Below are 13,047 nucleotides of genomic sequence, written 5' to 3' on the forward strand. Positions count from 1 at the left end.
TCAGGAGGCTTGTATGTCAAAAAGATATTACAATTGAAACCAATATTTCTACATGTGCTGCTGCTATTACACAGCTTTACTTATTAATGGGAAATAATAATCACGGGTGTTCTTAAAATGGACCCTGACAAATTTCTTCTCCCTCTACCCCGCATATGGTTAGAGTCTGAAATAGCATCTCTGCTCAGAAGTAAGAGGATACTCTGCACATGCTCAGAGGTGCCTTTCTTCTTGCAGCAATAGAAAACAGATCCAGCCAATTAGCAACATCAGTTTTATAATTTATTAAGACCATTATAACTACCTGAATAATATTTTTTTTATTTTTGGGGGGAAATGAACAAAGTAGGACCCCAATCTAAAATAAGCACTGGGAACAATGGAATAAAAGAAATAGATGTGCATTAAAACATTCAAAGTTTGAATCCAGAAATTAGGATTTCCACAGATTTGAAATCTGATAAATATTTTCTTCTTATAATAATAATAATCTAAACATAGGAATACCTAAAGGAAAAAGCATGCCAGATTTCAAAATATGAAACATTGAGTGCATGTCCCATATTGTAAACATTTTATACACTCATACCTTGGTTCTCAAACAGAATATGTTCCGGGATTTTGTTGAACTCCCGGAGCCATTCGAAAACCAAGGCGTGGCTTCTGGTTGGCTGTAGAAGCGTCCTGCAGCCAATCAGAAGATGCGGAAGCTGCGCTGGATGTTTGGCTTCCGAAAATTGTTCAAAAACTGGAATACTCACTTCCAGGTTTTGATCGTTTGGGAGCCGATTTGTGTTTGAGATCCAAGGTACAACTGTAATGTTAATGTACTTCCTCTTGGGAATACGTGGGAGACTGGAAGATTATTCACATGCAAAGCTTGGAAATTTGCTCCAACTCCTAAAGAACAAAAGTACACAAAGTCCTTTCGGAGGATAGTCAAGTTTACCTGGTTCCGTGCAACCCTGAGCAGTGCGAGGTACAGGTGTCTTGTAGATCAGATGAGGGAGTGGACCCTGCAGTAGGCAACAACAAAAGATAACATTTGCTAATACCCAGGCATCTATCCTTTTAACAGGGGGTTACAGAAATGGTGTCAAGAATTCTCACTCTTTGACTAGCCAAGAGAGCTAGTCTCAAGTTGTACAGCAATACCCCAATTCCTGGACTGATTGTGTACGTGAATATTGTTGGACCAACAAACTTCTGCATGAAAACTGTATGAGGTATTTCTGGGCTCAAGCTTTCCTTAGGTTGCACCTTCTGTCAAGAAAGCCCGTTTCCATTGACCCAAAATCTTACAGTGGTGAAAATTTCAACCCTTTAGTTAATTTTTTGCTTCCTTATTTCTTTGAACTGGGCTCATTGCCAGGGCCTGGAACTGATTTTACCAGGGTGTACAGCTTTGTAGTTTGAGAATTGGTGAGAAGGAGAAAGGCCTTCTGAGCCTGAGCGGTTCCTCCTGACCTGACCAAATAACTACAGAAGCCCTGTGCAGATGACCCAAATCTTGCTGAGTCAATCTTCACAGGGATTTTGTAGTTATTCAGTAGCGAAGAACAACCTGTTTATGCTCAGTTGCCCTTTATTATTGATTCACACTCCCAAATGCCCTGGGGCTGAAAATCAATTTCCAGACCCTGGCAGAGAGTCCTAGTTCAAGTTTGTATTATATTACCATTACTGTGCTTTTTTTAATCCAAGATTTTGCTAACAAACCGCTCGTATTCTATCGGCTTCTCTGCCCCTACCTCTGCTCCACCCAACTTCTCTGCCCACCCAAACAATCCCTCAAAAAGGGCACACTGAGGTAGAAGGGCATATTGTGCCACTGATGTACCACATGCTGTAGGGGTGAGTGTGTGGAGGCTGAGGACTCCAAGAAGGGGATGAAAAGACGCAATTGGAATCTCCATCCATTTGTTGCCATGGCAACAAGAGTGAAAGGAGGCACCCTGGGAAACTCCTTTAGATTCCTAGTGCAAAGAAATGTTTGGGACTAGGCCCAATGCAGGGGGGGGGGGTCATGTCTAGAAGATGCCTGAGCACCCACCCCTAAAGATATACCATCAAGATGTAATGCTATAGAAGTACTTGATTTCTTGGGGGACAGGTTTCAGGTGGGTGCAGAATTTTTTTAATTTATAGTGGATTTTTTTTTTAATCATGCATGCCTCTGCCAAATGCTGGGGACTTTTCAATTATCTGTTCAGCAAAGAAATCTACCTTATGAATTTGCCTCGGAGGCAGAGAGAAATCCATGCTTTGAAATATACAGCCTAATTCACATGCATGTCAATGATAAACTGAACAATATACATGCACATGAAGAAAAACAGAGGAATCAAAGCAAGTGCTTTGAAACATTGACCGTAGGAAGAATTTACCCCTCGTGGTTTTTAAACTGGCGTCCTTCTGCCTGCTTTGCCACGCCAACCAAGCAAAAAATAAAACACATCTATTATGTTTGTATTTCACCCTTCCTTCAATGCTGTTTGAGGCGGAAACATACGTAGAGTTGTCCCACTGTAGCCTCACAACAACCCCAAGAGGTAGGATAGGTTGAAAGAGAATGACTGTCCAAAGTTCAGCCGGCAAGATCAACAAACGATTGGAAATTTGAATCCAGATCTTCTTCCTAGAACAAGTTCCTAGAGCCTAAAGAGGGTTTTTGTTGCTGTTGTTGAGGTTGTTGTTGGGGGGGTGGGTGGGCAGTCAGGATAAATAAAATGCAAGCTAATCCATGCACTGTTTCACTCGGCCTTCCTTTCACCTCTGGGCATGAAACCCAAGTGAGGCATCTCTGTGGCAGTGATGGAATTACAGCCTGGTCCAAGACTTACCTCTTGGTGCTCAGGTGAATTGTGAGGCTCCAAAAGGTACGTGGCCTTTCCGTCGGAGAAAACGCCGCTGAAGGAGGGGCGCAAAGAAACACAGAGAGGTTAGTCAGTCAGTCGTGGCCATTACACAGAAGAGTAATCGCTGCTAGCACCTAGTGAAGCCCATCACACCAGTTTGGAGGCAGGCGGATTTTATGTCCGGAAGCACATACATTACACACCCTTGGGGACTGCCGGGAAAATAATATTCTTGGGTCCTAAGGCGAGCTCTAACTTGACAGTAAAAAGGTAAAAGGTAAAGGACCCCTGGACAGTTAAGTCCAGTCAACTATGGGGTTGCGGCGCTCATCTTGCTTTCAGGCAGAGGGAGCCGACGTTTGCCCACAGACAGTTTTCCAGGTCATTTGGCCAGCATGACTAAACTGCTTCAGGCGCAACGGCACACCGTGATGGAAACCAGAGCGCACGGAAACACCGTTTACCTTTCTGCCACAGTGGTACCTATTTATCTACTTGCACTAGAGTGCTTTTGAACTGCTAGGTTGGACAGAGCAATGGGAGCTCACCCCGTTGCGGGGATTCAAACCACCAACCTTCTGATCAGCAAGCCCAAGAGGCTCAGTGGTTTAGACCACAGTGCCAGAGGTGCTTTGGCTTATTGGCAGGGCCAATTCAAGACATGTAGCTGTGTGAGGTGGAACAGCAAACTTGCCCTCTTTCAGATCGAGGCTGGCCAAGTTATTTTGGCACGTGTAGCAGAGAACCCCACTAGCATCACTCTCCAAGAGTAAAAATTACAATCTTAAATGGAACATTTTGCATCCCTTTCCCTTCATGGCATCTGAACACAGCTCCTGGAGGAGGCTGCTTCATTCTACCCAATGACAGGACCGGCCGTGTTTGACAGAAATGGATTCCCCCTTCACTGGTTCGCTTCCTTCCTTCAGCGCTTGCTACTTACTGGAGGCCATGGCAGGTGGACAGAGCCGCAAAAGAGTTTGCTTCCCCACGGAGACCGCCTTGATAGTAACAGTGCTCTCCGGCTCCCTGAAACAGACCATAAAAGGAAAGGACCTCTTTCTCAAGCTTATGTAAATCAGATTAATTTGCCTCTTAACATAGAGTCCCTTAAGCGCCAGAATCAGTAACTGGGTGCTTCTGAGTCAAACCCAGTCCTCAAGGGGTACCATATGGCCCATGCTTGTCAATCCAGAGGCAAGAGGAATATATTTGCTGTGGCAGCAGAATGGTTTGGCTTGGCAGTTCCTCTTGTGCACATGGATGAAGTCCGCCATACCCCATACCCCCTTTCAAAGAGGCCCTCCCTTATCAATAGAGAATATAGACAACAATTCTAGTTTCCAAAAGGGCAGGTGGTGTGGCTCAAACCTGCTTAGGAGATGCATTCTTGTTCCCTGACCCAAAATGCACAGGTGTGCCTTGCAGTAACTTGGTAGCGTGTCAAAGGCACTCTGCACACACTCAGAAGCATTGCAGTTTTTTATTCACACATTCCAGGGCTTCTCAGTGGCATCCAAGGCAGGTTTCAGGGCTGAGCTCTGTGAGCTTTTCGAACTGCGGTGAGGTTTTGTCTCTAACCTAATTCTTAAAAACAGTGAGCCCAGAGGAACAAAATTCCACCAAACTCTTCGCAAGTATTTAAAACAGGATATGTGATGGAACAATACCAGTAAAACCGGCTGATTATGTAGGTGCCTGAGAAGGAAAACAGAGAAGAGTGGTTTTTGTGAAATAGTCCTTACTAGTTCTTTTTCTTCTTCTTGGAATGATATATATCAGAACACATATCCAGGTTTGATGCTTGCTTTGTCTTTTTAGACTGCAGTTCCATACGTGCTTTAACCCATGAGCATAGTGAGACTTATTTCTGAGTCAGTATGCTTAGGAATTTTGCAGTTAAGCTGTTGTGCCAGGTTTAAATGGGCTTCCCCTCATACCAATTTCCTAACACCTCCCCTGACACTTTGGAATGATGCAGCTTTTGCTATAAAGAACTGCAAGCTTATTTTTACTTTTTATGGCACCATCAAATACATGAAACTTTCCCTCACCAGTTATCTAGTCATCCCATCAGACTTGGCTGAAAGATCATCTCCATCAGGCTTCCATTGGCCCCATTTGCCTTCCAGCTGGTCATTATTTATGAGAACTACTGAATTTTAAGAATTGGTGCCCGGGTTTGCTTTCTTCCTCTTCCCTCCTTATATTTTCCTTTTGTGTCATGTCGTTTTGATGGCACAAAGAGGGGAGTGACTGTCTTGTTCTTTACTGCTCTGTAAGCTGCCCTAAGAGCCTTTTTGGCTAAGAGCAGGGTAAACACATAGCTGTCAACTTACAGATTTGAAAATAAGGGACCAGCAGCCTCGGAAATAAGGGATCAGCAGCCAAAATAAGGGATTTTCAGAGTACAGGTATGTTCGACTTCTGAGCCCGTCCGAGCCAAAAGCAGAAAGCCCAGCCAGCAGCCAAACGAAGCCTCAAGCGGTGGTTCCCACAGCACAGCAACCCAGCAAAGGGGATGCAGCAAGGAAAACCACCATCACCTCTCCGCTGGGAAGCGCTGAGCAAAGGCAAGTCCCCAGGCAACGTGGCCGATTAGATCGGCACAAGGCATGCAAGCTCCACCCCCCAGTCATTCTTAGACTTCTTATTGGGTGAGCAACGCAGCCAAGCAACACAGTTGGAGCCTCCCTCCTCCCTGGCCGGCCGGGAGGGAAGGAGAGGAGCTGCTTCCTTTGAAACCCGGGAAATTTAAGGGACATCATCAATAAGGGACAGCAGCAGGACACGGCGCTGGGATAAGGGACTTTCCCGCCAAATAAGGGACGGTTGACAGCTATGTAAACATGTTTGAAAGAAAGAAATAAAAGTTCAAGGAGTAGCATAGGCAAGAAGGTCCCTGTCCTGAGGAGCAAGCAATAACTACCGTATTTTTCGCCCTATAGGACACACTTTTTTCCCCTCCAAAAATGAAGGGGAAATGTGTGTGCGTCCTATGGGGCGAATGCAGGCTTTCGCTGAAGCCTGGAGAGCGAGAGGGGTCGGTGCGCACTGACCCCTCTCGCTCTCCAGGCTTCGTGGACCTCTCCGCAAGCAGCGGGAGCGCTCCCGCTGCTTGCGGAGAGTTGCCTGCATGCCGAAGCCTGCGCGCGCTGGGATCAGCGTGTCCAGGCTTCGCGGACCTCTCCGCAAGCAGCGGGAGGCAGCGCTGGGCTCCCACGGCTTGCAGAGAGCTGCCTGTTTGTGGGCTGGGGTCGGGGGAAGCTCGGGCCTCCCCCGCCCCAGCCCCGCGCCTGGGGGGGAAATAATTTTTTTCCCTTTATTTTCCCCCCAAAAAACTAGGTGCGCCTTATGGGACGGTGCGTCCTATAGGGCGAAAAATACGGTAGATGTGATGAGGCAGCAGTCCCTGTCCCATTCACATACAAAGAGTGAGTGGGGGAATCCTATGTTTTACAAACAAGGAACATGTAGATCTAAGGCGCAACCCGCTTCCCCATTTTGACTTGCCTGTTCTAAGCAGTTTTTTCCTGTAGTTTGCTCCAATAGCAGAAGAAATGAGCCAAGCAGTGAGAAAATTGCTTAAAGCAATGAAATGCAACAAGGCAAGGTGCTCAGTGATGCTAATGCCCCAGTGACTCATAATGTGGCCCTCTTTGTGCTGGCGGTAAGAAGGATTAAGAAGAAGAATCTGGATAAAATTGCAAGGGAGACTCAGAGGTCTAAAAAGAAAAATACTGTATGACGTGTGGAGACCCCCAATTTACGTGTGTGCCTGCATTTTATGATTCTGATGGTTTAGGCAGAGGTTCTGTTTCTATATGTGGATATATAGATTTATTATAGCTATTTCTCTCTTTGATAGTGTTTGTATGGTTTTGTCATGGCCTTTGGCTAGTACAATAAATGGTTTTTTCCCCAATTTTTTTTATTGATTTTCACATTTAGCACATAAAAAAGAAAAAGATAAAAGATAAACATTACAAAAACACACAACAACAACAAAAATTCTATGATTCCATGAAATGACAAGGAAGCAGCAAATGGGGGGGAGGCAAGAGTAACTGGGGGTGGCTATGTACAAATGCAGTTTGCACATAGATAGGGGACTAATAGATAAGAGAGCTATCAGAGGCTCAGAGGCTGGACTTGAAGGGGTGCAAGAGAAATAATACTAATATAATAATAAATTTTTATTTATACCCCGCCCTCCCCAGCCAGAGCCGGGCTTAGGGTGGCTAACACCAGTAAAGTTACAATAAAAACATAATTGGGGGGGGGGGACCAATTTAAAATACAGGTTAAAAATACAATTTAAAATGCAGCCTCATTTTAATAGTAGCCCATAGATCAAAACCAGAAGGGGAGGGAAACATAAGGGTCAGACAGAGTCCAAACCAAAGGCCAGACAGAACAGCTCTGTCTTGCAGGCCCTGCAGAAAGATGTCAAGTCCCGCAGGGCCCTAGTCTCTTGTGACAGAGCGTTCCACCAAGTCGGGGCCAGTACTGAAAAGGCCCCGGCCCTAGTAGAGACAGGCGGTACCACATAAGTAGTCTGGGAACAGAGCTTCAGGCATAAAGGGAGGCAAGAAATACTTGGCTGAGTCCACCATCCCATTTATACTCAGGGCGCTCCCACTGTTGGTTTGGGAAGTGATGTACACACATCCAGAGCTATCCCGTGGTTTCTTATGAAATACAGTAATGAGTTTTGATGTATCTTCCCCCGCAAACCAGCTTCCATCCAAATTGAGAAAAAGAACCACCCAGCTGCGTTGCAAGATGGTGGTGTGTACACTGCCTAAGTTTAAGAGAGCAAATGTTCTTCAGGATGCAGAGGCAGTGGCCAGGGACATGTTGGGCCAAAAGATAGGATCCAGGAAGGACAATGAGCACTTTAAAGGGCATGACAAGGAGCTAGTATTGAATATTGATGATGATGATGGTGGTGGTGGTGGTGGTGATATTTATGCCCCGTCCATCTGGCAGGGCTGTCCCAGCAAGATAGTAAAGGTAAAGGTACCCCTGACCATTAGGTCCAGTCGCGGCTGACTCTAGGGTTGCGGCGCTCATCTTGCGTTTACCTTCCCGCCAGAACGGTACCTATTTATCTACTTGCACTTGGAGGAAAGTGTGGAGGAAAGTTAAGTGTGGATATGCCCAAAGAGAGACAGTTGCGGACGTCCGTGTGAGAAGTGACCAGAGGAGCATGCAAACCAGGGCTAGAATGGATGGGAATGAGGGCAAGGGTAGGCTGACGCCATGCTCTGCAAGGAGAATCGGTGTGACTTGGTGATAAAAGGAACGTGAGGTTCAAAGGAGAAAGAGAAGTCAAAAATAAAGGCAAGGTAGTGAGCAATGTTATCAAATAGATACAGGCAGCGATTAAGAACAATGGAATGTGGGACACTGCCAGCAGTCACGGCCAGCCCACCCATGAGGCAAGGTGAGGTGACTGCTTCGGGGGGCAGGATCCACGGGGCAAAAGAGCTAACCGACAAGGACTGCATTGCTGCCTGCTCCTGCTGCTGCAGTGGCAGCAACAGCTACAGCGCACTCCTTGGTGGCTCTCTGCAAACAGGAGCCACTGCTGGTCTTCTCCCATCTCTAGGGAAGAAATGGTGTGATTCAGAGCAGGTCCCTTTCCCCACCGCTACAGACTTTGATTCCCACTTCAGCCAACAGATAAGGTTGATACGATTCCCCACCTTGTTCCCAATGTACCGTATTTTTTGCTCTATACGACTCACTTTTTCTCTCCTAAAAAGTAAGGGGAAATGTGTGTGCGTCTTATGGAGCGAATGCAGGCTGCACAGCTATCCCAGAAGCCAGAACAGCAAGAGGGATTGCTGCTTTCGCTGCGCAGCGATCCCTCTTGCTGTTCTGGCTTCTGAGATCCAGAATATTTTTTTTCTTGTTTTCCTCCTCCAAAAACTAGGTGCGTCTTGTGGTCTGGTGCGTCTTATAGAGCGAAAAATACGGTATATCTTCCCTCCCTCCTCATTCCTGACGCAGATCTTTATTCTGCCCCCCCCCCTCCGCCCCCGTTCCTGATGTAGATCTTCACTCACCCCTTCTTCCCTGGCAGGCAGGGAGGGTACCATTTGTGGTTTGTCTCAGGTGCCAAAATGCCTTGGTCCAGCCCTGCTGCCAGTTGCCGGACAATGGGCACCTTCACACGTTATGCATACACAATAGGGGATCCATGGTCATGAACTAGCTCAGAGACACACCACCACGGACTGCGTTGGGGAAGAGGCCTGTCGTCTCGCTCCCTCGATTGCTCTCCTCCCTTCCCTGATTCTTGCCATGTACCAGTTCACGTGTGCCCCTGCACAGGCTGGTGCTCAAGGCTGCTGCTGCAGTCTGATAGGCAAGCAAGTGAGCCCCCTCCCACTCCCCCCCCCCAGGTCTATTTATAGAAGGCAGGGTGGTTCAGGTTAGCTCAGCAGGGGGTGGGGAAAGTCGGAGCTCAATGCAAAGAGGGAGAGGGGAGTAAAAGTGGGAGGGGGGCTCAAAGGATCTGGCTGCCCACTGCTTGTGAGTGTGCATGACCAACCACTTAGCAAACACTTAGCATTATTGATGCTCCACTTGTGAAGCTCTCGTTTGCACCAATTCCTGGCTTGTGCGAGCAGGGCTATTTCTGGAGCTCCCATTCATTCAGCGTCTGCAATCCACCTCACTGCGTTAGCAGCTGCAAACACCGAGATGCCTTCCTCCCCTTCACAATCTCCCTCCCGGCAGCTCTTTCATGTCTGAGGGAGGAAGCGGGTGGCGGAAGAGACGGAGAGAGGGACCCACCCTAGGACAACTGCAAACTGTGCAGAGTTGTGATTCCTGTGCAAGAGACTGGCCAGGTTAATTTAAAATAAAAAACACGGGGGCTCGGACTTTCCCAGAAGCCCCGTCCTCTAATGCAGAAGCCTAGCTGCCTGGTCTTAGATCTTGGGGTGCTTTGTGATCAGTGACGATGAAAAAGCACTTGATTTACGCTCAGGGAAGGAGGAGCAAATATTCATTCATTTATTAAACTTATTAGTTGCTTGTCACTCAAACAAGCGACATACGTTGAAAAATTGTATCTACATAAACACAACAAAGCCTCTTTAGCTTGTGTCCCCTTACCGTGGTGTGGCTGCCGTTTCCATCTTCCCCGAAATGGCGTTCCACGTAATGTGAAGACAGCAGGTGGCTGATGAGAGAAGGGGAAAGGAGAGGTGCATGAAGAGCATTACAGATATAGCTCAGTTGGTTAGAGCATGGTGCTGATAAGGCCATGGTTGCAGGTTCGATTCCCGTATGGGACGGCTGCATATTCCTGCCTTGCAGGGGGTTGGACTACTAGATGATCCTCAAGAGTCCCTTCCAGTTCTATATTTCTATGATATGTGGGATCACACTCCCACCCTCCTGTTTCCCCCACTACTTTCTTACCAAATCACATGGAATGAATAAACCTACCTAGACTTTCTGGTAGAGATGGCACACCAAATCCTAGCTCATTTTCCTTGGGCGTTTTTCACTGTGACCATTGTACCCATTCACCTTTTTTGCTCAGGGTGGCTGCTAGCATGTCATCTCTACCTGCCAAGTTTTCTGTGTGCATGCCCATCATAAGGAAGCTCAATGGCCTGGACAGGGCTCTGGGATGAGCCCCACTGCTCCCCAAACCAACACGAACGAGTTTCCATTATCCCTTCCTTGGGTGTCAAGAGCACTGACACCCCATTCATTCCAATGCATCAGCAGCTGGCGCCTCTTGGCTTCTGCCAGCCTAGCCCTTTGAATATGCAGACTTTCCCTGGAAGGCCTAGGCCAGGAGATTCCTCGGGAGAAAAAGGATTTGAATTAATGCAGCTACTGGTAATTGATATTTCATCTATGGCATGTCTGGTTTGGGCAGTAACAAATCCTTCTATTATTACAAAATAATTATTATTTCTAGTTTATTTATTTTATTGAAGAGATTTCTTACCTGCCCTTCACCATAAAGGCCCAGGGCAGGTTACAACCATATACTTACATAATATTAAAACCCAATAAAACAGTTTAAAACAAGCCAAAGGATATACATCAATCACAGAGGTGGTTTCACAAAAACCACACAGATCTTAACTATCAAAGTATACATCTTTATACCTAGTCCCACCTTCCACTCAAATGATATTCTGGGCTGCTTACACCAGATTGCAAGAATACAAATCAAAACAGACACTGACGTGCACAACCCCAGCAGCCCTCAATGTCCTGGCCAATTGCAGAGGCCAGAATATGCTTCCCGCCAGTTCTACAGCGTCAAGGCAAATCCCAGCGCTAAGAAAAAGGTTCTGGGACCAGGCTCTGTCATTCTCAGGGCACCTAGGCTCCTGGATGAAAGCACGCATTGGCAAGGGGCGAAACTCAATTACCTGACACATGCCGTTAATCACACCATCTCTGGTTACAGCCCAAGACTCATCGGCCACCTCGTCTTACGGGTAACCTGGTGCCTTGAGCTTAATTTACTTGCAGGATGGCAGGGGAGAGGCAGAAATCCAGATGCCCTATTAAATATTCAAGGGCACTCACCTAATCGCAGCATTCAGACACTGCTGCCTCACCGAAGAGGGTGAAAGAAACTTCCCACAAATATATATACTCATACATATGTGGTGACTGCAGTACTGTGGAAGAAAAGCTAAAGTTCTTCATAGCACTGTGCAGATCATACCGCAGTGCACCCAGTCCCAGCACTGTTACACAGTGAGGATTTGTTTTGTTCTTGCTCTTATCTTGTATTATTTGCTTTTATTTTGTATTTTTTAGCTGTGGACTGCCCTGAGATCTCCGGATGAAGGGCGGCATACAAATTTAATAAACAAACAAAACTACGCTCTATCAATTAAGACAAACTCATAATACACACAGAGACACACGTCTAGTGTCACAAAATACATGGGCGAGCTCTCAGGTGCACTATCTCACCTTAATTTGCTCAGTCACATTCGCATTTTGCATTCATAAATACATGCACCAACATGGTTTATATTCCACCACCCATATCTACACCTATAATTGCATACACAACTTCCAGGAATAACTGCAAAAATACAGTCAGGAACAAGCCGGGCCAGAAGATACAACTTCCTGGCAGTTTAGATTTTGCTTCAGAAATCAGGTACTGTTCTCACCCCTCTCCTTACATAGTGTCATGGGTTAGTGGGAGAGCAGGGATCCCCCAGATCCCTGGGTGCCAGACTTTCCCCTCTAGATTCTTGGGTGCTGGGGTTTAATCAGAGCTTGTTTTTTTGCCAGACAGAGGGGCAAAGGGAGAGGACCAATGAGGGACACTCTTGGTGTTTGGATTTGATATCCCACTTTATCACTACCCGAAGGAGTCTCAAAGCGGCTAACATTCTCCTTTCCCTTCCTCCCCCACAACAAACACTTTGTGAGGTGAGTGGGGCTGAGAAACTTCAGAGAAGTGTGACTGGCCCAAGGTCACCCAGCAGCTGCATGTGGAGGAGCGGAGACGCGAACCCGGTTCCCCAGATTACAAGTCTACCACTCTTAACCACTACACCACACTGGTTCTGCACCCACTCCATGGAAGGCTTCAGGTGTAAATGTGTGTAAAATAAACCATATTTCTTAAAGATACTAGTCTCCGCTTCATCTCTTTCCAAAGGAACACAAACCCTGGTTAAGTGCCAAGGTCCCAGGGATTTCTTGCTATCACTCGGCAGAGACTGGGGTGGCCTGTAACAATACCTTCTTTGCGCTTCAGCTAACATCAGGATTCTCCAACATGGAAAGGGCGTTGCACAGAACGTTTCTGTCTCTCCGCTTCCATTTTCTCAATGCCGTAACCAGCTGAGGGATGCAACCCACACCCAGTTTACTCCAAAACAGCCCCATAAAGAAGCATGGGATAGTGCTGGTGTAAACTTGCAGTAGCTCTCCCTCTCATGAAGCAAGCCTCCCATGACAAACTCCTTCATGCATACACAAGCAGTAGGACGACTGCACCCATGCACACATCTTGCCACACATACCTTGGCACAGCGTGAGGAATACACAATCAGCACACAGGTACACATTCACTGCGGCTCCTATCCTGTCACACTCGGCGGCAGTCATGCGCTAAGAAGACAAGCGCACGCACATCCGTTCCCTTACGGCCTTGCACACCACCTCACACGTT

General features: G+C 46.8%; 1 protein-coding gene across 6 annotated transcripts in view; it reads right to left on the bottom strand.

Moving 5' to 3' along the window:
• Positions 1–13,047, bottom strand: part of ADAM11 (ADAM metallopeptidase domain 11) — an 84,104-nt gene that overhangs the window by 43,060 nt on the left and 27,997 nt on the right. For 5 of the 6 annotated variants that reach the window (XM_083470451.1, XM_083470450.1, XM_083470449.1 and 2 more), the window contains 4 exons: positions 9,990–10,056; positions 3,802–3,887; positions 2,844–2,910; positions 950–1,016 (listed from right to left, as the gene is read on the bottom strand). In XM_083470451.1, the coding sequence (XP_083326577.1) occupies positions 950–1,016; positions 2,844–2,910; positions 3,802–3,887; positions 9,990–10,056 (287 nt within the window). Of the gene's footprint in view, positions 1–949; positions 1,017–2,843; positions 2,911–3,801; positions 3,888–8,932; positions 9,558–9,989; positions 10,057–13,047 lie in introns of those variants that run through there. The other variant, XM_083470452.1, reaches the window with a different exon arrangement.

This window comes from Podarcis liolepis (genome assembly GCF_965112155.1).
Source record: "Podarcis liolepis genome assembly, chromosome: 13".
Taxonomy (NCBI): Eukaryota; Metazoa; Chordata; class Lepidosauria; order Squamata; family Lacertidae; genus Podarcis; species Podarcis liolepis.